The 23,401-nt window shown below is 58.2% G+C and overlaps 2 protein-coding genes and 2 pseudogenes across 2 annotated transcripts; 1 reads left to right on the forward strand and 3 right to left on the reverse strand.

Moving 5' to 3' along the window:
• Window positions 1–1,620: 1,620 nt before the first annotated feature.
• Window positions 1,621–12,698, reverse strand: LOC138734204 (glucose-6-phosphate exchanger SLC37A2-like; annotated as a pseudogene).
• On the reverse strand, window positions 10,391–11,111 carry LOC138734189 (glucose-6-phosphate exchanger SLC37A2-like; the record flags this gene model as incomplete). Its single annotated transcript, XM_069881765.1, has 4 exons — window positions 10,391–10,518; window positions 10,609–10,671; window positions 10,750–10,840; window positions 10,962–11,111. Coding segments are annotated over 4 exons (432 nt in total), but the record flags the coding sequence as incomplete, so codon positions are not given.
• A 1,036-nt stretch (window positions 12,699–13,734) lies between the features above and the next one.
• LOC138734205 (glucose-6-phosphate exchanger SLC37A2-like) lies at window positions 13,735–17,549 on the reverse strand (annotated as a pseudogene).
• Window positions 17,550–19,890: 2,341 nt separating this feature from the next.
• LOC138734264 (transmembrane protein 218-like) lies at window positions 19,891–22,445 on the forward strand. Its single transcript, XM_069881856.1, has 4 exons — window positions 19,891–20,007; window positions 20,096–20,198; window positions 21,894–22,077; window positions 22,302–22,445. Exons 1-3 carry the CDS (start codon window positions 19,892–19,894, stop codon window positions 22,026–22,028), a joined length of 354 nt encoding a protein of 117 aa, XP_069737957.1. The 5' UTR covers window position 19,891; the 3' UTR covers window positions 22,029–22,077; window positions 22,302–22,445.
• The last annotated feature ends 956 nt before the right edge of the window (window positions 22,446–23,401 follow it).

Here is a 23,401-nt window from a genome sequence, read left to right on the forward strand (position 1 = left end):
TCGCCGGTTCGTTTGGGTATTACAAAAACTGGGGTGTTCCATGGGCTAGTGGAAGGCTCTATATGACCTCGTTGTAGTTCACGGTCAATTAGCTCAAGAAGAGCATCCATTCGAGGCTTCGACAGGGGCCACTGCTCGACCCATACTGGGTCGGATGATTTCCACTTCAGTTTAATTGGTGGAAGTGGGTATGCGGCAGTGGCCCTTATGGTAAATTTGTCACTCTGGCTTTTAATAGGGCTAGAGCGTCCCTTCCCAGCAGGGGTGGGACTCCCGACACAACATATGGGAAGAGGGTAATAGTTTTCTCCGGCCCCTTTTCGGTGTGAAGCGTTATTGCTATCGGTTGAGCGCTTTTCCGAGCTCGGGTTAATCCCCCAACTCCACCCACCATAGGGGCGTCTTCCAATTTCCAACGCGGGGGCAAACTCGTCTCAGGAATAACTGTAACATCTGCTCCGGTATCGATCAAAAAGGGGACACTAATGGTGGTGCCATTTAGGGTATTATAAAGGGAACAAGTCCCCCACGCCACTGGTGGGTTATCACACTTCACTGCCAGGGCCACCCTGGGGTCTCGCCCCCAGAGGGCGGTCCTTGCTGTCCCTGAGATAAGGGCAGGTTCGACTGGACCGCTGGTTGAGCCATAAAGTTGGTTGCTTCTCGGGGGGGGCTGCAGGTTCGGGGGCGCTTCGCCCCATTCGGGGTTGGCAAGTTGGGCCGCCTGGTGTCCCAAGTGGGAGAGAGCCGTGCGCGGCCCAGGTGCCCTCTCCCCGCCCCGTTTCCCTGAGTTTTAGAGCTGCATTCCTTGTCAAAATGCCCTTTATCCGCAATTGCTTCAACAATTGCTTGTACGTCCTTAGGGTTTATTGGCGAGTGGACCCTCTGTCCCCTCTGTCACCCGGACCGGGAACGCCAGCGTGGCCCATGGGGCCCAATCGGCACATGCCATCTTTATTTTTCTCCAATCCGTGAGAGGGATTTGTCCCCCTCTCGGCTTTTCTTTAATTCGAGTGGGGATGTGTCGGCTTTTAACTCTATGCACCCCCACCTCCTCCTCTGAGCTCGAGTCGGCTGTGACCCCCCCGCCCCGACTAGTGTCCGAGCCGGAACTCGCCTGACCGGCCACTGCCGGGCCCCGAGCTCTTTTTGTCGGGCCCCGGCCCCGCCCACCTCCCTTGCGGAGGGGCCGCTCCCTCCCCCCGGCCCGCCCCGCCTGCTGCTCGGAGCAGACGGACGCTCTGACTGGCTCCCCGCCCCTCGCGCGCACCACCCTTCTCTCTCACGTTCTCCTCCCCCTCACGCTCGCACGCGCCATTCAATTCCAGCGCCTCCTCCCTGTTCCCGCCGGGAACATTCCCGCCCCGCCTTTCCCTTTCCCGCTCGGCGCCATCTTGGGCCGCAGGAGGTGGCGTCTCTCCGAGATTTCCTCGGGCTCCGCTTTTCCAGCGGCGCCCCGGCCTCCTCGGCCAACCCCCCGCAGAAGGATTCCGCTCGTTTCTGTCGCTGCCGCCGGCGGCGATGAGTGACCCTAAGATGTTGCCAACGGAGGTGTGCGAGTTCCAGATGCCCATGATGAAACAGGGACCAGGACCAGGGTGCAATACACCGGAGAATCGCTCACTTTCCCTTCCCGAACCAATTCCCGACGCACGCCACGACAGAAGGCCAGCCGGTCGTTTGCACCAGCCCATTGCAGACCTAGCAAGAGACGAGCAGCATCACACGGCACTGTTGGCACCCGGCGAGCACCGACTGGATCCATGGAGCGCAGCCCTTCCGCTGCTTCGGGCAACTGGGCTCAAAACCAGCCCCCCCATCCCAAAGCTGGCCAGAAAATGCTTGGTTTGGGTATTTTTTGGGCAGTAAAATCCAGAGCCTGGGCATCTCTGGCGCAGAGAGACCTGCATGATGATGAAGTACCAGAAGACGTGGACATTCCAGAAGTAGCTGAGGCCGAAGACAGCGGTGAAGAGCCCGCTCAGCACCATCCCCTCCGACACTGGTACCGCAGCGGGAGGCGCTCCCCGAAAATGCCGCTGCGGAGAGAGGGAAGAGTGCCGACAGGGGCCGTCACGGGCGATGCTGCCGATGGGCGGCACCACACCACGTCAGTGCCCGAATCCCAAGGGGATCCCAGCACCTAGCTGCTTTCCCGTTAGCACGACCTGACGGAAACCAGTTTGGGACTGCAAACTGGTGTGCAGAGGAGAAGGGGTGCAAAGGCCTTGGGTACCTGATAAACATCCCAATGGCATAGGCCACCCGGAAGGCATTATCCAGCGCCCCAAAAAGCTCATTGTAGTTGTCCCCATCTGCAGAAGAAATACCAGGGCCACATCAGCCAGGCTGCCATCCTGTTTCCCTCGCCGTGGCCACTGGCTGGTCCTCATCCCCCATGCCCAAAACTCTTCTCCCCGGGGAGGGGCAGCTCTTGGGCCGTGGCCAGGCGCCAGCGGCTTTGGCACCCGGTCCCGATTTCACCACTCGCTGCTGCCCTTTGGCCCGGGGACACAGGGCACATTAATTACCTCCGGGTGCCTAATGAGCAGCCGGCCCCCTGCCAAAACCTCTGGCCGTGACCCGGCTCGGGGTGACGGGGGTGCTCAGCCTTACCGAAGGGTGCCCAGCTGCTATCAACATGTAGAAGACATTCTTCCAGCCCGTGGGGGAGATGAGCCCTGCAAGCAGCGGCCCTAGTGCTGCACCTGCAAGGGCACATGAGGCAAGTTAGGGGACAGGGGAGAAGGGACCGGGACCCCCAGCACCATGGCACCAGGGGAAGTCAGTGCTCAGCATCCTTTGGGCGTACAGACCTACAGATCCTGTGCCATCGATGATGGCTGTGACAGTAGAAAGTGCTTTGGCGTTCCCTTTGAGAGACTCATGGGTTCCCTGTTGGGATGAAGGACTAAAATGTAAGGAGGAAAAGTGGCCTTGGGGTCCGGCAGCTGGCAAGTCCTAGTGTGAGGCCATTCCCGATAGCAATTCCCAAGTATTGGACCCAGCCGTGGATGGGAAGATCAAACTTGGACGCTGCCTGCAGCCAAACCATGACAAAACCCAGACTGCCACCACTGGGCAGCAATCACAGGTCACGTCCCAGTCCATTTTCCCACCAGGATTGTGCATGGAGGGAGATGCAGTGGGGCCAAAGCAGAGTCATGCAGCCAAGGTGGAAAAGTAATAGGAGAACCACGAGCTGCTGTTGGAGTCATTGTGGGGGTTCGGACCCAAGGCTGAGCAGTTGGGGTGCAGCTGGCTCTGCGGGGAGAGAGAAGGGGTGAATCTCAAGACCCCCCCATCCCCATGTCTCCTCTCCCCGTGCCTGGGGTGAGGTGGGAGCGAACCTTGACGATGCTGATGGGTTTTCGGGAGAGGTGGTAGCTGGTGTAGCAGAGGAAGGTCAGCACGAGCGTCAGGTCCCGATACCTGCGGGATGGAGAGACCAGAGGGGTCAGGGTTGAGGGATGGGGATGGGTGGCAAAGCCCAGCCCAGTGGGGATGTCTCAGCTCCAGCCTTGAATTATTCATGCTTTTCGTTCCCAGATCTAAAATCCATGCTTTTTGGAGAAAATTATCCAGTGAGGGGGATGAGAGGCAATGCTCCCATTAATCTCAGCCAGGATGAATCTGCTCGGGGTGCGGATGCAGATTTAGGGTGCACACAGGGCCCCATCACTGTTTAACCTGCAGGGTCATAGAAACACATTGGAAAAAAACACATAGAATCGTGGAATGATTTGGGTTGGAAGGGACCTCAAACCCATCCAGTTCCACCCCTGCCATGGGCAGGGACACCTCCCACTGGATCAGGGGCTCCAAGCCCCATCCAACCTGACCTTGAACCAGGGATGGGAAAGCCACAACTTCTTCTGGACAACCTGGGCCAGGGCCTCCCCACCCTCAGCGTGAAGAATTTCTTCCTAATGTCTAATCTAAATCTTCCCCCTTCCAATTTAAAGCCATTCCCCCTCATCCTATCATTCCAGATCTCTGTGAAAAGCCCCTCCCCAGCTTTCCTGGAGGCCCTTTCAGCACTGGAAGCTGCTCTAAGGTCTCCCCAGAGCCTTCTCTTCTCCAGGCTGAACAACCCCAACTCTCAGCCTGTCCTCACGGCAGAGAAGCTCCAGCTCTTGGATCATCTCCATGGCCTCCTCTGGGCCTGTTCCAACAGTTCCATCTCCTTCTTATGTTGAGGATTCCAGAAGTGGACACAGCACCAGGGTCATTCTTGCTTGTTTCCCTGACAAGATCCCCCTGACACCGAAGGGGACTCTGGTGCCGATCAGGGAGCCGAACCCTCTCAGCCGAGCCGGGAGGGAGGTGCCCAGTGCGGCCAGAGGCCCAGGATGCGGTGTAAGGGCTGTTGGGTTTCTGTGGGGGCACCGAGTGGTGTTTCCACCTCCTCAAGCTGCCATCCCGGCAAACCACAGGGTGAGCAAGCGCTTTCCCAGCGTCACGGGTGGAAACAGGGCACGAGCCGGTGGCTGATTCATCACTTCTGGTGTTAACCAAAAATAGCGTTGGGGGGAGGTATGGCCTGAGCAACATCCAGTTCCTCCACCTTGTCCTCTTTGCTTGAATAAAATGCAGGAAAATAGCGGGGAAACGGGGCCTGGGCTTGGGGCTGCTGCTCCCAGCAAAGCTGAGGGATAAAGCCTGGAAAATCCCAAATAGGATCCAGCACCTTCCAGAGCGGGATGAGCATCCCCGAGGGATTTAGGGCACTCCTGTGTTTAGGGAAGGGTTTGCAGAGGGTTTTACGGCAGCGCAAAGGATGTGAGCGGCCGGGGCAGCTGTGGCTCTGGGCGATGTCACGGGGTTGCTCCACGTTTAGAAAAAAAAAAATAAAAGAAGGAAAAAAAAAGTTTTAGCCTGTCCTGCTCTTAACCGCAGCTTCACTTCACAGCACTGCAGGGATTCAAGGTACCCAGTGCAGTGCCCGGCGACTGCGCCAAAGCCAAAGAATTCCTGGTTCCCAGTCCAGAGGGAGAAGAACCTCCCTGGACCTGCTGGTCACACCGTTTCTGATCCAAGCCAAGATGCCATTGGCCTTCTTGGCCACCTGGGCCACTGCTGGCTCGTGTTCAGTCGCTGTCAACCAACACCCCCAGGTCCCTCTCCTCCAGGCAGTTTCCAGCCAGACCTCCTAGTCTGGAGCTGCTCAGGGTTGTTGTGCCCCAAGTGCAGGACCCGGCATTTGGCCTTGTTAAACCTCATCCCATTGGTCTCAGCCCACGGATCCAGCCTGTTCAGATCCTTTTGGAGCCTCCTGACCCTCCAGCAGATCCAGCTTCCACCCAGCTTAGTGTTGTCCGCAAACTTTATGCAGAGACGCTGAGTGCATCGACAAAGCTCAGCCGTGAAGCCCCCAGCGTGCCCGTCTCACAGCAGCACAAAGCTCGGGCACGTCCCACCGTGTTTGCATTAACCAAATTGGCCCAGTTTTGTCCCTAAATAGCAAAACTCCTTGGATTTGGGGGGTTGAAGCCTGTCTCAAGCAGAGATGCTCCTGGCAGCAGGGTGGACAGGAGCTAGCAGCGATGGCAACGAGCAACGCGGGGTTCGTAAAACACAGACCAGTCTGACACGGGGGGCAGGAGGGTGGGGAATTGCCATTCCATGGGGAGCACCTTCCAGGAGCAGGACAGGGACACTGGCACGAGGGGCTGGTGAGCTCCGTGCTGCCGGGAGACATGGGATCAGGTTCAGGAATGGGATCGGCATTAGGACTGACACCAGGATCAGGACCAGAACCTGGATGGGGATTGGGCCCAGGATGGGATGGGGAGTGGGACCAGGATGGGGACTGGGACTGAAGAGACATAGGGATGGGGATAGGAACAGGGACCAGGACCGGGATGGGGACTGGGAGGGAGATAGGGATTGGGACTGGGATAGGAATCAGGACCGGGATAAGGATTGGGATCAGGCCGTGATGAGTTCCAGATGCCCATGATGAAACAGGGACCAGGACCAGGGTGCAATACGCCGGAGAATCACTCACTTTCCCTTCCCGAACCAATTCCCGACGCACGCCACGACAGAAGGCCAGCCGGTCGTTTGCACCAGCCCATTGCAGACCTAGCAAGAGACGAGCAGCATCACACGGCACTGTCGGCACCCGGCGAGCAACGACTGGATCCATGGAGCGCAGCCCTTCCGCTGCTTCGGGCAACTGGGCTCAAAACCAGCCCCCCCATCCCAAAGCTGGCCAGAAAATGCTTGGTTTGGGTATTTTTTGGGCAGTAAAATCCAGAGCCTGGGCATCTCTGGCGCAGAGAGACCTGCATGATGATGAAGTACCAGAAGACGTGGACATTCCAGAAGTAGCTGAGGCCGAAGACAGCGGTGAAGAGCCCGCTCAGCACCATCCCCGCCGACAGGTAGTACCGCAGCGGGAGGCGCTCCCCGAAAATGCCGCTGCGGAGAGAGGGAAGAGTGCCGACAGGGGCCGTCACGGGCGATGCTGCCGATGGGCGGCACCACACCACGTCAGTGCCCGAATCCCAAGGGGATCCCAGCACCTAGCTGCTTTCCCGTTAGCACGACCTGACGGAAACCAGTTTGGGACTGCAAACTGGTGGGCAGAGGAGAAGGGGTGCAAAGGCCTTGGGTACCTGATAAACATCCCAATGGCATAGGCCACCCGGAAGGCATTATCCAGCGCCCCAAAAAGCTCATTGTAGTTGTCCCCATCTGCAAAAGAAATACCAGGGCCACATCAGCCAGGCTGCCATCCTGTTTCCCTCGCCGTGGCCACTGGCTGGTCCTCATCCCCCATGCCCAAACCTCTTCTCCCCGGGGAGGGGCAGCTCTTGGGCCGTGGCCAGGCGCCAGCGGCTTTGGCACCCGGTCCCGATTTCACCACTCGCTGCTGCCCTTTGGCCCGGGGACACAGGGCACATTAATTACCTCCGGGTGCCTAATGAGCAGCCGGCCCCCTGCCAAAACCTCTGACCGTGACCCGGCTCGGGGTGACGGGGGCGCTCAGCCTTACCGAAGGGTGCCCAGCTGCTATCAACATGTAGAAGACATTATTCCAGCCGGTGGGGGAGATGAGCCCTGCAAGCAGCGGCCATGGGAGCGGCGACGACCAGCATCACACAGCATGTGGTGGCTCTGCCGCCGGTGTAGTCAGAGACGAGGCCGGCAAAGATCCCACCTGCAAGAAGGAGTCACAGGGAGCAATTTCCATCAAAGCCAGGGTTGTCCCCAAGCCATCCCCGATGCACCCCAACCACCCAGGCACAAACCTAAAATGCCCCCGACGTCAAAATGAGTCGACAAGTCCCCAGCTTCCTTGGCCCCAAAATGAGCTGCAAGGGAGAGAAGAGGGGTGAGAAGATGCTGTCCTTGCCACGCTTGCTCCTGCCTCACCCTCCCCAAGAGCTCACCAACATTCACGATGTAGAGGGGCAGCCAGTAGAGGAAGGTGTAGCTCACCAGCTTGGCGAAGAGCAGGCAAAGGGAGAACTCCACCACACCCTGCGAGGACAGCAGGAGACATCAGAGGAGCTTCTTTCTCCCACTGTTGATGGGGTGAGCTGCCCTGACTTTGGTCTTCCCTCCGTCCCCATCACAACACAAGCAGCATCCCATGACTCACAGGTATCCGGAGCGCCCCGAGGAAGCTGATGGCTTCAGGCTCCTCAGCTGGTTCCTTGGGGCTGTTGGAGTGATCCCCGCTGCTTTGGCCTGAGACTTTCAGTGGCCCCTCGTGGGAGGTGACTGCTTCAGGGTCCTTCTCTTTGGAGAGAAAAACCTCTGGCCGTGACCCGGCTCGGGGTGACGGGGGCGCTCAGCCTTACCGAAGGCTGCCCAGCTGCACCACGAGCTGCTGTTGGAGTCATTGTTGGGGTTCGGACCCAAGGCTGGGCAGTTGGGGTGCAGCTGGCTCTGCGGGGAGAGAGAAGGGGTGAATCTCAAGACCCCCCCATCCCCATGTCTCCTCTCCCCGTGCCTGGGGTGAGGTGGGAGCGAACCTTGACGATGCTGATGGGTTTTCGGGAGAGGTGGTAGCTGGTGGTAGCTAGTTTTCTCCGGCCCCTTTTCGGTGTGAAGCGTTATTGCTATCGGTTGAGTGCTCTTCTGAGCTCGGGTTAATCCCCCAACTCCACCCACCATAGGGGCGTCTTCCAATTTCCAACGCGGGGGCCAACTCGTCTCGGGAATAACTGTAACGTCTGCTCCGGTATCGATCAAAAAGGGGACACTAATGGTGGTGCCATTTAGGGTATTATAAAGGGAACAAGTCCCCCACGCCACTGGTGGGTTATCACACTTCACTGCCAGGGCCACCCTGGGGTCTCGCCCCCAGAGAGCGGTCCTTGCTGTCCCTGAGATAAGGGCAGGTTCGACTGGACCGCTGGTTGAGCCATAAAGTTGGTTGCTTCTCGGGGGGGCTGCAGGTTCGGGGGCGCTTCGCCCCATTCGGGGTTGGCAAGTTGGGCCGCCTGGTGTCCCAAGTGGGAGAGAGCCGTGCGCGGCCCAGGTGCCCTCTCCCCGCCCCGTTTCCCTGAGTTTTAGAGCTGCATTCCTTGTCAAAATGCCCTTTATCCGCAATTGCTTCAACAATCGCTTGTACGTCCTTAGGGTTTATTGGCGAGTGGACCCTCTGTCCCCTCCGTCACCCGGACCGGGAACGCCAGCGTGGCCCATGGGGCCCAATCGGCACATGCCATCTTTATTTTTCTCCAATCCGTGAGAGGGATTTGTCCCCCTCTCGGCTTTTCTTTAATTCGAGTGGGGATGTGTCGGCTTTTAACTCTATGCACCCCCTCCTCCTCCTCTGAGCTCGAGTCGGCTGTGACCCCCCCGCCCCGACTAGTGTCCGAGCCGGACCTCGCCTGACCGGCCACTGCCGGGCCCCGAGCTCTTTTTGTCGGGCCCCGGCCCCGCCCACCTCCCTTGCGGAGGGGCCGCTCCCTCCCCCCGGCCCGCCCCGCCTGCTGCTCGGAGCAGACGGACGCTCTGACTGGCTCCCCGCCCCTCGCGCGCACCACCCTTCTCTCTCACGTTCTCCTCCCCCTCACGCTCGCACGCGCCATTCAATTCCAGCGCCTCCTCCCTGTTCCCGCCGGGAACATTCCCGCCCCGCCTTTCCCTTTCCCGCTCGGCGCCATCTTGGGCCGCAGGAGGTGGCGTCTCTCCGAGATTTCCTCGGGCTCCGCTTTTCCAGCGGCGCCCCTGGCCTCCTCGGCCAACCCCCCGCAGAAGGATTCCGCTCGTTTCTGTCGCTGCCGCCGCCGGCGATGAGTGACCCTAAGATGTTGCCAACGGAGGTGTGCGAGTTCCAGATGCCCATGATGAAACAGGGACCAGGACCAGGGTGCAATACGCCGGAGAATCACTCACTTTCCCTTCCCGAACCAATTCCCGACGCACGCCACGACAGAAGGCCAGCCGGTCGTTTGCACCAGCCCATTGCAGACCTAGCAAGAGACGAGCAGCATCACACGGCACTGTTGGCACCCGGCGAGCACCGACTGGATCCATGGAGCGCAGCCCTTCCGCTGCTTCGGGCAACTGGGCTCAAAACCAGCCCCCCCATCCCAAAGCTGGCCAGAAAATGCTTGGTTTGGGTATTTTTTGGGCAGTAAAATCCAGAGCCTGGGCATCTCTGGCACAGAGAGACCTGCATGATGATGAAGTACCAGAAGACGTGGACATTCCAGAAGTAGCTGAGGCCGAAGACAGCGGTGAAGAGCCCGCTCAGCACCATCCCCGCCGACAGGTGGTACCGCAGCGGGAGGCGCTCCCCGAAAATGCCGCTGCGGAGAGAGGGAAGAGTGCCGACAGGGGCCGTCACGGGCAATGCTGCCGATGGGCGGCACCACACCACGTCAGTGCCCGAATCCCAAGGGGATCCCAGCACCTAGCTGCTTTCCCGTTAGCACGACCTGACGGAAACCAGTTTGGGACTGCAAACTGGTGTGCAGAGGAGAAGGGGTGCAAAGGCCTTGGGTACCTGATAAACATCCCAATGGCATAGGCCACCTGGAAGGCATTATCCAGCGCCCCAAAAAGCTCATTGTAGTTGTCCCCATCTGCAGAAGAAATACCAGGGCCACATCAGCCAGGCTGCCATCCTGTTTCCCTCGCCGTGGCCACTGGCTGGTCCTCATCCCTCATCCCCGAAACTCTTCTCCCCGGGGAGGGGCAGCTCTTGGGCCGTGGCCAGGCGCCAGCGGCTTTGGCACCCGGTCCCGATTTCACCACTCGCTGCTGCCCTTTGGCCCGGGGACACAGGGCACATTAATTACCTCCGGGTGCCTAATGAGCAGCCGGCCCCCTGCCAAAACCTCTGGCCGTGACCCGGCTCGGGGTGACGGGGGCGCTCAGCCTTACCGAAGGGTGCCCAGCTGCTATCAACATGTAGAAGACATTATTCCAGCCCGTGGGGGAGATGAGCCCTGCAAGCAGCGGCCATGGGAGCGGCGATGACCAGCATCACACAGCATGTGGTGGCTCTGCCGCCGGTGTAGTCAGAGACGAGGCCGGCAAAGATCCCACCTGCAAGAAGGAGTCACAGGGAGCAATTCCCATCAAAGCCAGGGTTGTCCCCAAGCCATCCCCGATGCACCCAACCACCCAGGCACAAACCTAAAATGCCCCCGACGTCAAAATGAGTCGACAAGTCCCCAGCTTCCTTGGCCCCAAAATGAGCTGCAAGGGAGAGAAGAGGGGTGAGAAGATGCTGTCCTTGCCACGCTTGCTCCTGCCTCACCCTCCCCAAGAGCTCACTGACATTCACGATGTAGAGGGGCAGCCAGTAGAGGAAGGTGTAGCTCACCAGCTTGGCGAAGAGGAGGCAAAGGGAGAACTCCACCACACCCTGCGAGGACAGCAGGAGACATCAGAGGAGCTTCTTTCTCCCACTGTTGATGGGGTGAGCTGCCCTGACTTTGCTCTTCCCTCCGTCCCCATCACAACACAAGCAGCATCCCATGACTCACAGGTATCCAGAGCGCCCCGAGGAAGCTGATGGCTTCAGGCTCCTCAGCTGGTTCCTTGGGGCTGTTGGAGTGATCCCCGCTGCTTTGGCCTGAGACTTTCAGTGGCCCCTCGTGGGAGGTGACTGCTTCAGGGTCCTTCTCTTTGGAGAGAAAAACCTCTGGCCGTGACCCGGCTCGGGGTGACGGGGGCGCTCAGCCTTACCGAAGGCTGCCCAGCTGCACCACGAGCTGCTGTTGGAGTCATTGTGGGGGTTCGGACCCAAGGCTGAGCAGTTGGGGTGCAGCTGGCTCTGCAGGGAGAGAGAAGGGGTGAATCTCAAGACCCCCCCATCCCCACGTCTCCTCTCCCCGTGCCTGGGGTGAGGTGGGAGCGAACCTTGACGATGCTGATGGGTTTTCGGGAGAGGTGGTAGCTGGTGTAGCAGAGGAAGGTCAGCACGAGCGTCAGGCCCCGATACCTGTGGGATGTAGAGACCAGAGGGGTCAGGGTTGAGGGATGGGGATGGGTGGCAAAGCCCAGCCCAGTGGGGATGTCTCAGCTCCAGCCTTGAATTATTCATGCTTTTTGTTCCCAGATCTAAAATCCATGCTTTTTGGAGAAAATTATCCAGTGAGGGGGATGAGAGGCAATGCTCCCATTAATCTCAGCCAGGATGAATCTGCTCGGGGTGCGGATGCAGATTTAGGGTGCACACAGGGCCCCATCACTGTTTAACCTGCAGGGTCTTAGAAACACATTGGAAAAAAACACATAGAATCGTGGAATGATTTGGGTTGGAAGGGACCTCAAACCCACCCAGTTCCACCCCTGCCATGGGCAGGGACACCTCCCACTGCATCAGGGGCTCCAAGCCCCATCCAACCTGACCTTGAACCAGGGATGGGAAAGCCACAACTTCTTCTGGACAACCTGGGCCAGGGCCTCCCCACCCTCAGCGTGAAGAATTTCTTCCTAATGTCTAATCTAAATCTTCCCCCTTCCAATTTAAAGCCATTCCCCCTCATCCTATCATTCCAGATCTCTGTGAAAAGCCCCTCCCCAGCTTTCCTGGAGGCCCTTTCAGCACTGGAAGCTGCTCTAAGGTCTCCCCAGAGCCTTCTCTTCTCCAGGCTGAACAACCCCAACTCTCAGCCTGTCCTCACGGCAGAGAAGCTCCAGCTCTTGGATCATCTCCGTGGCCTCCTCTGGGCCTGTTCCAACAGTTCCATCTCCTTCTTATGTTGAGGATTCCAGAAGTGGACACAGCACCAGGGTCATTCTTGCTTGTTTCCCTGACAAGATCCCCCTGACACCGAAGGGGACTCTGGTGCCGATCAGGGAGCCGAACCCTCTCAGCCGAGCCGGGAGGGAGGTGCCCAGTGCGGCCAGAGGCCCAGGATGCGGTGTAAGGGCTGTTGGGTTTCTGTGGGGGCACCGAGTGGTGTTTCCACCTCCTCAAGCTGCCATCCCGGCAAACCACAGGGTGAGCAAGCGCTTTCCCAGCGTCACGGGTGGAAACAGGGCACGAGCCGGTGGCTGATTCATCACTTCTGGTGTTAACCAAAAATAGCGTTGGGGGGAGGTATGGCCTGAGCAACATCCAGTTCCTCCACCTTGTCCTCTTTGCTTGAATAAAATGCAGGAAAATAGCGGGGAAACGGGGCCTGGGCTTGGGGCTGCTGCTCCCAGCAAAGCTGAGGGATAAAGCCTGGAAAATCCCAAATAGGATCCAGCACCTTCCAGAGCGGGATGAGCATCCCCGAGGGATTTAGGGCACTCCTGTGTTTAGGGAAGGGTTTGCAGAGGGTTTTACGGCAGCGCAAAGGATGTGAGCGGCCGGGGCAGCTGTGGCTCTGGGCGATGTCACGGGGTTGCTCCACGTTTAGAAAAAAAAAAATAAAAGAAGGAAAAAAAAAGTTTTAGCCTGTCCTGCTCTTAACCGCAGCTTCACTTCACAGCACTGCAGGGATTCAAGGTACCCAGTGCAGTGCCCGGCGACTGCGCCAAAGCCAAAGAATTCCTGGTTCCCAGTCCAGAGGGAGAAGAACCTCCCTGGACCTGCTGGTCACACCGTTTCTGATCCAAGCCAAGATGCCATTGGCCTTCTTGGCCACCTGGGCCACTGCTGGCTCGTGTTCAGTCGCTGTCAACCAACACCCCCAGGTCCCTCTCCTCCAGGCAGTTTCCAGCCAGACCTCCTAGTCTGGAGCTGCTCAGGGTTGTTGTGCCCCAAGTGCAGGACCCGGCATTTGGCCTTGTTAAACCTCATCCCATTGGTCTCAGCCCACGGATCCAGCCTGTTCAGATCCTTTTGGAGCCTCCTGACCCTCCAGCAGATCCAGCTTCCACCCAGCTTAGTGTTGTCCGCAAACTTTATGCAGAGACGCTGAGTGCATCGACAAAGCTCAGCCGTGAAGCCCCCAGCGTGCCCGTCTCACAGCAGCACAAAGCTCGGGCACGTCCCACCGTGTTTGCATTAACCAAATTGGCCCAGTTTTGTCCCTAAATAGCAAAACTCCTTGGATTTGGGGGGTTGAAGCCTGTCTCAAGCAGAGATGCTCCTGGCAGCAGGGTGGACAGGAGCTAGCAGCGATGGCAACGAGCAACGCGGGGTTCGTAAAACACAGACCAGTCTGACACGGGGGGCAGGAGGGTGGGGAATTGCCATTCCATGGGGAGCACCTTCCAGGAGCAGGACAGGGACACTGGCACGAGGGGCTGGTGAGCTCCGTGCTGCCGGGAGACATGGGATCAGGTTCAGGAATGGGATCGGCATTAGGACTGACACCAGGATCAGGACCAGAACCTGGATGGGGATTGGGCCCAGGATGGGATGGGGAGTGGGACCAGGATGGGGACTGGGACTGAAGAGACATAGGGATGGGGATAGGAACAGGGACCAGGACCGGGATGGGGACTGGGAGGGAGATAGGGATTGGGACTGGGATAGGAATCAGGACCGGGATAAGGATTGGGATCAGGCCGTGATGAGTTCCAGATGCCCATGATGAAACAGGGACCAGGACCAGGGTGCAATACGCCGGAGAATCACTCACTTTCCCTTCCCGAACCAATTCCCGACGCACGCCACGACAGAAGGCCAGCCGGTCGTTTGCACCAGCCCATTGCAGACCTAGCAAGAGACGAGCAGCATCACACGGCACTGTCGGCACCCGGCGAGCACCGACTGGATCCATGGAGCGCAGCCCTTCCGCTGCTTCGGGCAACTGGGCTCAAAACCAGCCCCCCCATCCCAAAGCTGGCCAGAAAATGCTTGGTTTGGGTATTTTTTGGGCAGTAAAATCCAGAGCCTGGGCATCTCTGGCGCAGAGAGACCTGCATGATGATGAAGTACCAGAAGACGTGGACATTCCAGAAGTAGCTGAGGCCGAAGACAGCGGTGAAGAGCCCGCTCAGCACCATCCCCTCCAACAGGTAGTACCGCAGCGGGAGGCGCTCCCCGAAAATGCCGCTGCGGAGAGAGGGAAGAGTGCCGACAGGGGCCGTCACGGGCGATGCTGCCGATGGGCGGCACCACACCACGTCAGTGCCCGAATCCCAAGGGGATCCCAGCACCTAGCTGCTTTCCCGTTAGCACGACCTGACGGAAACCAGTTTGGGACTGCAAACTGGTGTGCAGAGGAGAAGGGGTGCAAAGGCCTTGGGTACCTGATAAACATCCCAATGGCATAGGCCACCAGGAAGGCATTATCCAGCGCCCCAAAAAGCTCATTGTAGTTGTCCCCATCTGCAGAAGAAATATCAGGGCCACATCAGCCAGGCTGCCATCCTGTTTCCCTCGCCGTGGCCACTGGCTGGTCCTCATCCCCCATGCCCAAAACTCTTCTCCCCGGAGAGGGGCAGCTCTTGGGCCGTGGCCAGGCGCCAGCGGCTTTGGCACCCGGTCCCGATTTCACCACTCGCTGCTGCCCTTTGGCCCGGGGACACAGGGCACATTAATTACCTCCGGGTGCCTAATGAGCAGCCGGCCCCCTGCCAAAACCTCTGACCGTGACCCGGCTCGGGGTGACGGGGGCGCTCAGCCTTACCGAAGGGTGCCCAGCTGCTATCAACATGTAGAAGACATTATTCCAGCCGGTGGGGGAGATGAGCCCTGCAAGCAGCGGCCCTAGTGCACAAGCTGGGGACCTGAACTATTGTTGGTGCCAAGGTTTGCGGCCCCCCTCACCTATGCGGGGATTGGAAAGAAGAGCACCAGCCAGGATGGGAGCCGAGCCCCTGGCTCCGCATCCTGCTGTCTGCCTGCCAGATTAAATACCTGGCAAACAGAGGTGCTGCTGAGATTTATGGCCCGGCAAGGCTCACGCGCTGGCAGGAGCCAGATGGTAATTTGCCCCCCTGGTGCTGTTGGGGGATGTGGAGGCGATGTGGCCTCTCTGCTTTTCAGTGTGCTCCTACTTCAGCTGGTAGAGGTCTGCAACCCAGAGCCAGCCAGGCTTGGCTTACAGGTAATTAGCTGTGGGTTTGTGGCAGCAAAGCCAAATGAGCTCCGTGCGGGTGCTCAAGAAGGACGTCCTGGCCAAAGAAAGTGGAGCACAAGGCTGTCAGCATGAGGGCTTTGGGGATGCAGAGCAAAGAGATGAAAGCTGGGCTGCTCAGTGGGACACCCAAGGCTTTAAGACAAGACAGGGTTATGGCAGGACGGAGGGAAAAAACCCTAAGGGGTTTTACTTTAGCTGTCAGGGACTAAACAAGCCCCTCCGAGCCCCCAGATCTGGAGATCCACCCTGGGAACATCTAGGCACATGGATTATCCCAGCTCTTATCTCAGCCGAGTGTGTGACCAGCTCATCCCAGGCGCTTGGGAAGAGGAAGGCGGCCGTGACTCAAAGGAACTGGAGGAGAAGAAACCCTTGTGACTGTTTTTTCCCCACATGACAACGCACCATGGGAGCGGCGACGACCAGCATCACACAGCATGTGGTGGCTCTGCCGCCGGTGTAGTCAGAGACGAGGCCGGCAAAGATCCCACCTGCAAGAAGGAGTCACAGGGAGCAATTTCCATCAAAGCCAGGGTTGTCCCCAAGCCATCCCCGATGCACCCCAACCACCCAGGCACAAACCTAAAATGCCCCCGACGTCAAAATGAGTCGACAAGTACCCAGCTTCCTTGGCCCCAAAATGAGCTGCAAGGGAGAGAAGAGGGGTGAGAAGATGCTGTCCTTGCCACGCTTGCTCCTGCCTCACCCTCCCCAAGAGCTCACCGACATTCACGATGTAGAGGGGCAGCCAGTAGAGGAAGGTGTAGCTCACCACCTTGGCGAAGAGCAGGCAAAGGGAGAACTCCACCACACCCTGCGAGGACAGCAGGAGACATCAGAGGAGCTTCTTTCTCCCTCTGTTGATGGGGTGAGCTGCCCTGGCTTTGCTCTTCCCTCCGTCCCCATCACAACACAAGCAGCATCCCATGACTCACAGGTATCCGGAGCGCCCCGAGGAAGCTGATGGCTTCAGGCTCCTCGGCTGGTTCCTTGGGGCTGTTGGAGTGATCCCCGCTGCTTTGGCCTGAGACTTTCAGTGGCCCCTCGTGGGAGGTGACTGCTTCAGGGTCCTTCTCTTTGGAGAGAAAAACCTCTGGCCGTGACCCGGCTCGGGGTGACGGGGGCGCTCAGCCTTACCGAAGGGTGCCCAGCTGCACCACGAGCTGCTGTTGGAGTCATTGTGGGGGTTCGGACCCAAGGCTGAGCAGTTGGGGTGCAGCTGGCTCTGCGGGGAGAGAGAATGGGTGAATCTCAAGACCCCCCCATCCCCACGTCTCCTCTCCCCGTGCCTGGGGTGAGGTGGGAGCGAACCTTGACGATGCTGATGGGTTTTCGGGAGAGGTGGTAGCTGGTGTAGCAGAGGAAGGTCAGCACGAGCGTCAGGCCCCGATACCTGTGGGATGGAGAGACCAGAGGGGTCAGGGTTGAGGGATGGGGATGGGTGGCAAAGCCCAGCCCAGTGGGGATGTCTCAGCTCCAGCCTTGAATTATTCATGCTTTTCGTTCCCAGATCTAAAATCCATGCTTTTTGGAGAAAATTATCCAGTGAGGGGGATGAGAGGCAATGCTCCCATTAATCTCAGCCAGGATGAATCTGCTCGGGGTGCGGATGCAGATTTAGGGTGCACACAGGGCCCCATCACTGTTTAACCTGCAGGGTCTTAGAAACACATTGGAAAAAAACACATAGAATCGTGGAATGATTTGGGTTGGAAGGGACCTCAAACCCATCCAGTTCCACCCCTGCCATGGGCAGGGACACCTCCCACTGCATCAGGGGCTCCAAGCCCCATCCAACCTGACCTTGAACCAGGGATGGGAAAGCCACAACTTCCTCTGGACAACCTGGGCCAGGGCCTCCCCACCCTCAGCGTGAAGAATTTCTTCCTAATGTCTAATCTAAATCTTCCCCCTTCCAATTTAAAGCCATTCCCCCTCATCCTATCATTCCAGATCTCTGTGAAAAGCCCCTCCCCAGCTTTCCTGGAGGCCCTTTCAGCACTGGAAGCTGCTCTAAGGTCTCCCCAGAGCCTTCTCTTCTCCAGGCTGAACAACCCCAACTCTCAGCCTGTCCTCACGGCAGAGAAGCTCCAGCTCTTGGATCATCTCCGTGGCCTCCTCTGGGCCTGTTCCAACAGTTCCATCTCCTTCTTATGTTGAGGATTCCAGAAGTGGACACAGCACCAGGGTCATTCTTGCTTGTTTCCCTGACAAGATCCCCCTGACACCGAAGGGGACTCTGGTGCCGATCAGGGAGCCGAACCCTCTCAGCCGAGCCGGGAGGGAGGTGCCCAGTGCGGCCAGAGGCCCAGGATGCGGTGTAAGGGCTGTTGGGTTTCTGTGGGGGCACCGAGTGGTGTTTCCACCTCCTCAAGCTGCCATCCCGGCAAACCACAGGGTGAGCAAGCGCTTTCCCAGCGTCACGGGTGGAAACAGGGCACGAGCCGGTGGCTGATTCATCACTTCTGGTGTTAACCAAAAATAGCGTTGGGGGGAGGTATGGCCTGAGCAACATCCAGTTCCTCCACCTTGTCCTCTTTGCTTGAATAAAATGCAGGAAAATAGCGGGGAAACGGGGCCTGGGCTTGGGGCTGCTGCTCCCAGCAAAGCTGAGGGATAAAGCCTGGAGAATCCCAAATAGGATCCAGCACCTTCCAGAGCGGGATGAGCATCCCCGAGGGATTTAGGGCACTCCTGTGTTTAGGGAAGGGTTTGCAGAGGGTTTTACGGCAGCGCAAAGGATGTGAGCGGCCGGGGCAGCTGTGGCTCTGGGCGATGTCACAGGGTTGCTCCACGTTTAGAAAAAAAAAAAATAAAAGAAGGAAAAAAAAAGTTTTAGCCTGTCCTGCTCTTAACCGCAGCTTCACTTCACAGCACTGCAGGGATTCAAGGTACCCAGTGCAGTGCCCGGCGACTGCACCAAAGCCAAAGAATTCCTGGTTCCCAGTCCAGAGGGAGAAGAACCTCCCTGGACCTGCTGGTCACACCGTTTCTGATCCAAGCCAAGATGCCATTGGCCTTCTTGGCCACCTGGGCCGCTGCTGGCTCGTGTTCAGTCCCTGTCAACCAACACCCCCAGGTCCCTCTCCTCCAGGCAGTTTCCAGCCAGACTTCTCCTAGTCTGGAGCTGCTCAGGGTTGTTGTGCCCCAAGTGCAGGACCCGGCATTTGGCCTTGTTAAACCTCATCCCATTGGTCTCAGCCCACGGATCCAGCCTGTTCAGATCCTTTTGGAGCCTCCCGACCCTCCAGCAGATCCAGCTTCCACCCAGCTTAGTGTTGTCCGCAAACTTTATGCAGAGACGCTGAGTGCATCGACAAAGCTCAGCCGTGAAGCCCCCAGCGTGCCCGTCTCACAGCAGCACAAAGCTCGGCCACGTCCCGCCGTGTTTGCATTAACCAAATTGGCCCAGTTTTGTCCCTAAATAGCAAAACTCCTTGGATTTGGGGGGTTGAAGCCTGTCTCGAGCAGAGATGCTCCTGGCAGCAGGGTGGACAGGAGCTAGCAGCGATGGCAACGAGCAACGCGGGGTTCGTAAAACACAGACCAGTCTGACACGGGGGGCAGGAGGGTGGGGAATTGCCATTCCATGGGGAGCACCTTCCAGGAGCAGGACAGGGACACTGGCACGAGGGGCTGGTGAGCTCCGTGCTGCCGGGAGACATGGGATCAGGTTCAGGAACGGGATCGGCATTAGGACTGACACCAGGATCAGGACCAGAACCTGGATGGGGATTGGGCCCAGGATGGGATGGGGAGTGGGACCAGGATGGGGACTGGGACCGGAGAGACATAGGGATGGGGATGGGGATAGGAACAGGGACCAGGAGCGGGATGGGGACTGGGAGGGAGATAGGGATTGGGACTGGGATAGGAATCAGGACCGGGATAAGGATTGGGATCAGGACCAGAACAGGGATTGGGATGGGGATCAGGATGGAGATCGGGACAGGACTGAGATCTTGATGAAGACCTGGATGGGGACCGGGATAGGGACTGCGATGGGGTCCAGGATGGTGATGGGGCTGGGGCTTGGGCTGGGGCTGGAGATGGGACCCAGGATGGGGCTGGGGTCCAGGATAGGGATGGGGATGTGGTCCGGGATGGGGATGGGGGGATGCGGATGCGGGATGGGGTCCGGGATGGGGTCCGGGATGGGGTCCAGGCTGGCGCTGGGGCTGGGGCTGAGGTCCGGCTCCGCTCCGCGCGCCGCCCGTGTCCCCAATGGGGAGCGCCGGGCAGGCGCAGGGCGGCGCTGATTGGCTGCGGGAGGGCGAAGCCGTGGCCGGGGCAGCGGAGAGCGGCGCTGATTGGCTGCGGCGGGCGGGGCGGTTGCTAGGGGGAGCGGCGGGCGGCGCTGATTGGCTGCGGCGGGCGGGGCGGTTGCTAGGGGGAGCGGCGGGCGGCGCTGATTGGCTGCGGCGGGCGGGGCGGAAGCGGCGGGCGGCATGGCGGGCGGCGCGGCGGGGCCGGCGCTGGGCCCGGGGGTGCTGGCGCTGCAGCTGCTGTGGGCGCTGGCGCTGCTGCTGGCGCTGTCGCTGTTCCGGGCGGCCGGGCGGGCGCGGTGAGCGGGGCGCGGTGAGCGGGGCGGGGGCCGGAGCCGGGGCCGCCCCGAGCCCGCCCCGAGCCCCGTGCCGCCCGCCCGCCCGCAGGTCGGTGGCGGCGGGGGCGGCGCTGGGGGCCTCGGCGGTGACGGCCGCGCTGCTGCTCTGGCCCCGTGGGCAGGAGGGGCCCGTGCCGAGCGGAGCTCGGGAGGTGAGAGCGGGGCTGGGGCTGCCCTGGAACGGGGGGGACAGCAGAGCCCGGGGAAGGGACACCTCCCGCTGGGTCAGGGGCTCCGAGCCCCATCCAGCCCGGCCTTGGGACACCCTAAGGGATGGGGCAGCCACAGCTTCCCTGGGCAACCTGGGCCAGGGCCTCCCCACCCGCACAGCAAAACATCTGAGGTTTAACAAGGCCCCGTGCCAGGTAGTTTTGATAATTTTCCTCCTAATTTGGCAGCTTTTCACTTTCCTCAGCTCTTTTTTCTGCTTTAAAGGCCAGTAACAGCAGATCATCTCTTCCATAGGTCACTACAGCACCCAAGCACAGATCCTGCTTTGTTTTTATCCAGCCCCTTGCCCGCACTGTCAGGCGCAGGATCTCCCCCAGTTGTGGGTCGTATTGGGCTGGCTGTGCCCCCGCTGCCTGTGCTGCCATCCTGAGCTTTCCCGGAGCTCATGAAGTTTTGTGGCGTTTTAGGTGCTGTTTCCTCTGTTCTGTTATTAATGCACATTAATTATTGCTCTTCTCGGTCCTGATCTGTGTAAATCCCTACTAAAGAGACTTGAAAGTTTTTCCTTTTCCCTGCTTTCATGGGATCTCCTCATGCAAAGGTTGGGAGCAAGATGAAGGGTGCCTGAGCACGTGTTTGTGCCTGGGAGGCCAACAGAAATTGAAAGGTTTTTTTTTTTTTTGGCTCTTCAATTGGAGTGGACCTGCCCTGCCTATCAATAATACATGACCTGGGCTTTCTGCACCAAAAGTCTGCTAATTGGCTAATTAAAAAGCAAAACGTGCAGCAGGAGCCAACGCGTCGGTCGCAAGAGAGTCTTTCTGCAGCAACACCAAGGCTGAGCGTGCGCTAATGTGACTGAGACAGCTGAGCTGGGGGTGGGTGAGGCTCTGGGGCAGCCTCAGGAGCGAAGAGGGTGATTTCATAACCAGCCACCTCCTGGCTGCCTTCTCATTGTGTCTCACGTTGCTACTGTATCTTCTTTTTTTTTTAATCTTTTGTGTTTTTTTTCTCCCATTTCCCTTCTAAAAGGGGTGAACTGCGCAGTTCCGTGTAGTGCTGGGAGATTTGTGGCTGGGGAGAGCTGCTGCAGGTTTTTACTCTTCTTCCCTGTGTTGCTTCTTCCCTGTGATTCTTCTTCCAGTCATTTGTCACACACCCCGCTTCCCACAGAAAGCACCTGCATCAGGAGTGAAAAGTGATGGGGGAAAACTGGGGAACCCTAAAGATTTTCCTCCTGGGGTAGGTGATTCTCTTTTCCAGGACGTGGCGTGCTCCCTCTAGGCTCCCAGAGCAGACTGAGACTTAGTGCTCTGCACCTTCCTCACATGGGGAGAAGGAGGAGGAGCAGGCACTGAGCTCTTCTCTCTGGACCCGAGGGAATGGCAAGAAGATGCCAGGGGAGGGTTAGATTGGACATTAGGAAAAGGTTCTTTCCCCAGAGGCTGGTGGAGCACTGGAACAGCTCCCAGGGAAACAGTCTCAAGCCTGACAATAGTCCAGAAGCGTTTTGCCACTGCCCTCAGCCCCACGGTGTGAATCGTGGGGTTGTCCTGTGCAGTGACAGGAGTTGGACTCAATCAACTTTGTGAGTCCCTTCCACCTCAGGACATTCCATGATTCTATGAGGTTGTAATGTGTGTTGTGGTCTTTATTTTTTTTCCCACTCTCTGCAGATCGTGGACACTTTCTTGATTGGCCGCTTCGTTCTCCTGGCCGTGATGAGCCTGGTCTTTCTTGGGTCCCTGTTCCTGCTCCTCATTTACTACCTCATGGAGCCAGTCTATGCCAAACCGCTGCACAGCAGGTAGCAGCAGCTGGAGGCAGCAAGCCCTGGGAAGAGGAAATCCCAATTTCACGGTAATAAACCAGGAAGGGAGGCCAGGAAACTCTTCTGGAGGTGAACACGTTGGTTTTTTCTGAGCTCAGAAAGAGCCAGCAAAGTGGCAAAGTGTGTTGCTAGCACCCAGCACTGCGTCTTTCTTCTTCAGAAGCAGAGTTTGGACTGAGCATGAGCGCCTTCCTCTCCAGAGACTCTGCAGACTGCAAAGGTGCTTTTAACCTCTCTCTTTTCTCTTTTACAGGAGAGTTGAAATCCGTGCACTTTGCAGTAGGTTTGATTCAGTGAACTGAACTGAGCTGAGATGGTTTGTTATTACCTACGCGAGATGTCTTGTTATCGTTCCTTTTCCACCTTTGTTTAATAAAACTCTCTGAGAAACTCCTAACTCAGTCTTTTTTCTCCCAGAATGTCACCTTTCAGTGACCATGTCTCTGTGTGGGGCTGTGGATTGCTGGGGACAGTCCCTTTGGCCGTTTCTCCTCTGTTGTCTCTGTAATTGGCCCTGTTCAGGCTTCCTGCAGTATTCCCAGGAACAAGCTGAGTGTTCCGGCTTCATGTGATGGGGGAATTGAAACAGGGAATTATTCCCTGTTACTTGCAGCTGGAGGGTCAAAGGGAGGTATTTCCAGGCTGTCTGGAAACCTGAGGCTTTGGAGTGGGGACAGAACAATATGCAAAATAATGCCAAAATGGGCAAATTAAAATTCCCCCCTCCATAAGGACCCAGGGGAAAGCCAGGTCCTGCCTCACTGCACTAAACAATCCTGCCAGCCCACAAAAAAAACCCTCTTGCCCCTCAGGGACTGTGCTGATAGCTGGGTCTCCTGTGTGTTTCAGGAGCCCAAGGTGTTATCCTGGAGCAGGGAGCCAAAGGATCTTGGTTGCTGCTGCCCTAAAATAGAAAACTATTGCTCATGCTAGCGCTGAAGGCAGTAGTTGACTCCAATACCTTTCTGCTCGAGGGGGGTGAAATGTTTTTCATGTTGTTCAGCAGCAGCAATGGAGTCAAATCTCACTTTCCCCCTGCTTTGCCCTGCCTGAGCCATCCCTTAATAGCCACGGTTTATTTTCTTGCATGAACTCTCAAGGCTTTTAACTTGCTTGCAGGAAGAAAGCATTTCGCTGTCCCAGGGTGTCGTGCAACAGTTTCAGAGCAGGGAAGGAGCCTTCACCATCCACACTGCGCCAACAAGTGGTTCCCCAGGTGCCCGTGGTAGCTGGGTGAGGTCAGTTGTACTACAGCTTGTGTTTCTCAGCTCCGGAGGGATGAAGCGGCTCGGCCTTTCACGGTTGAGCAGGCAGCAGCTATTGCTGTGAGGTTGAAGCCAAGCGTGAGACGGT

This window comes from Phaenicophaeus curvirostris, unplaced genomic scaffold, assembly GCF_032191515.1.
Source record: "Phaenicophaeus curvirostris isolate KB17595 unplaced genomic scaffold, BPBGC_Pcur_1.0 scaffold_69, whole genome shotgun sequence".
Lineage (NCBI taxonomy): Eukaryota > Metazoa > Chordata > Aves > Cuculiformes > Cuculidae > Phaenicophaeus > Phaenicophaeus curvirostris.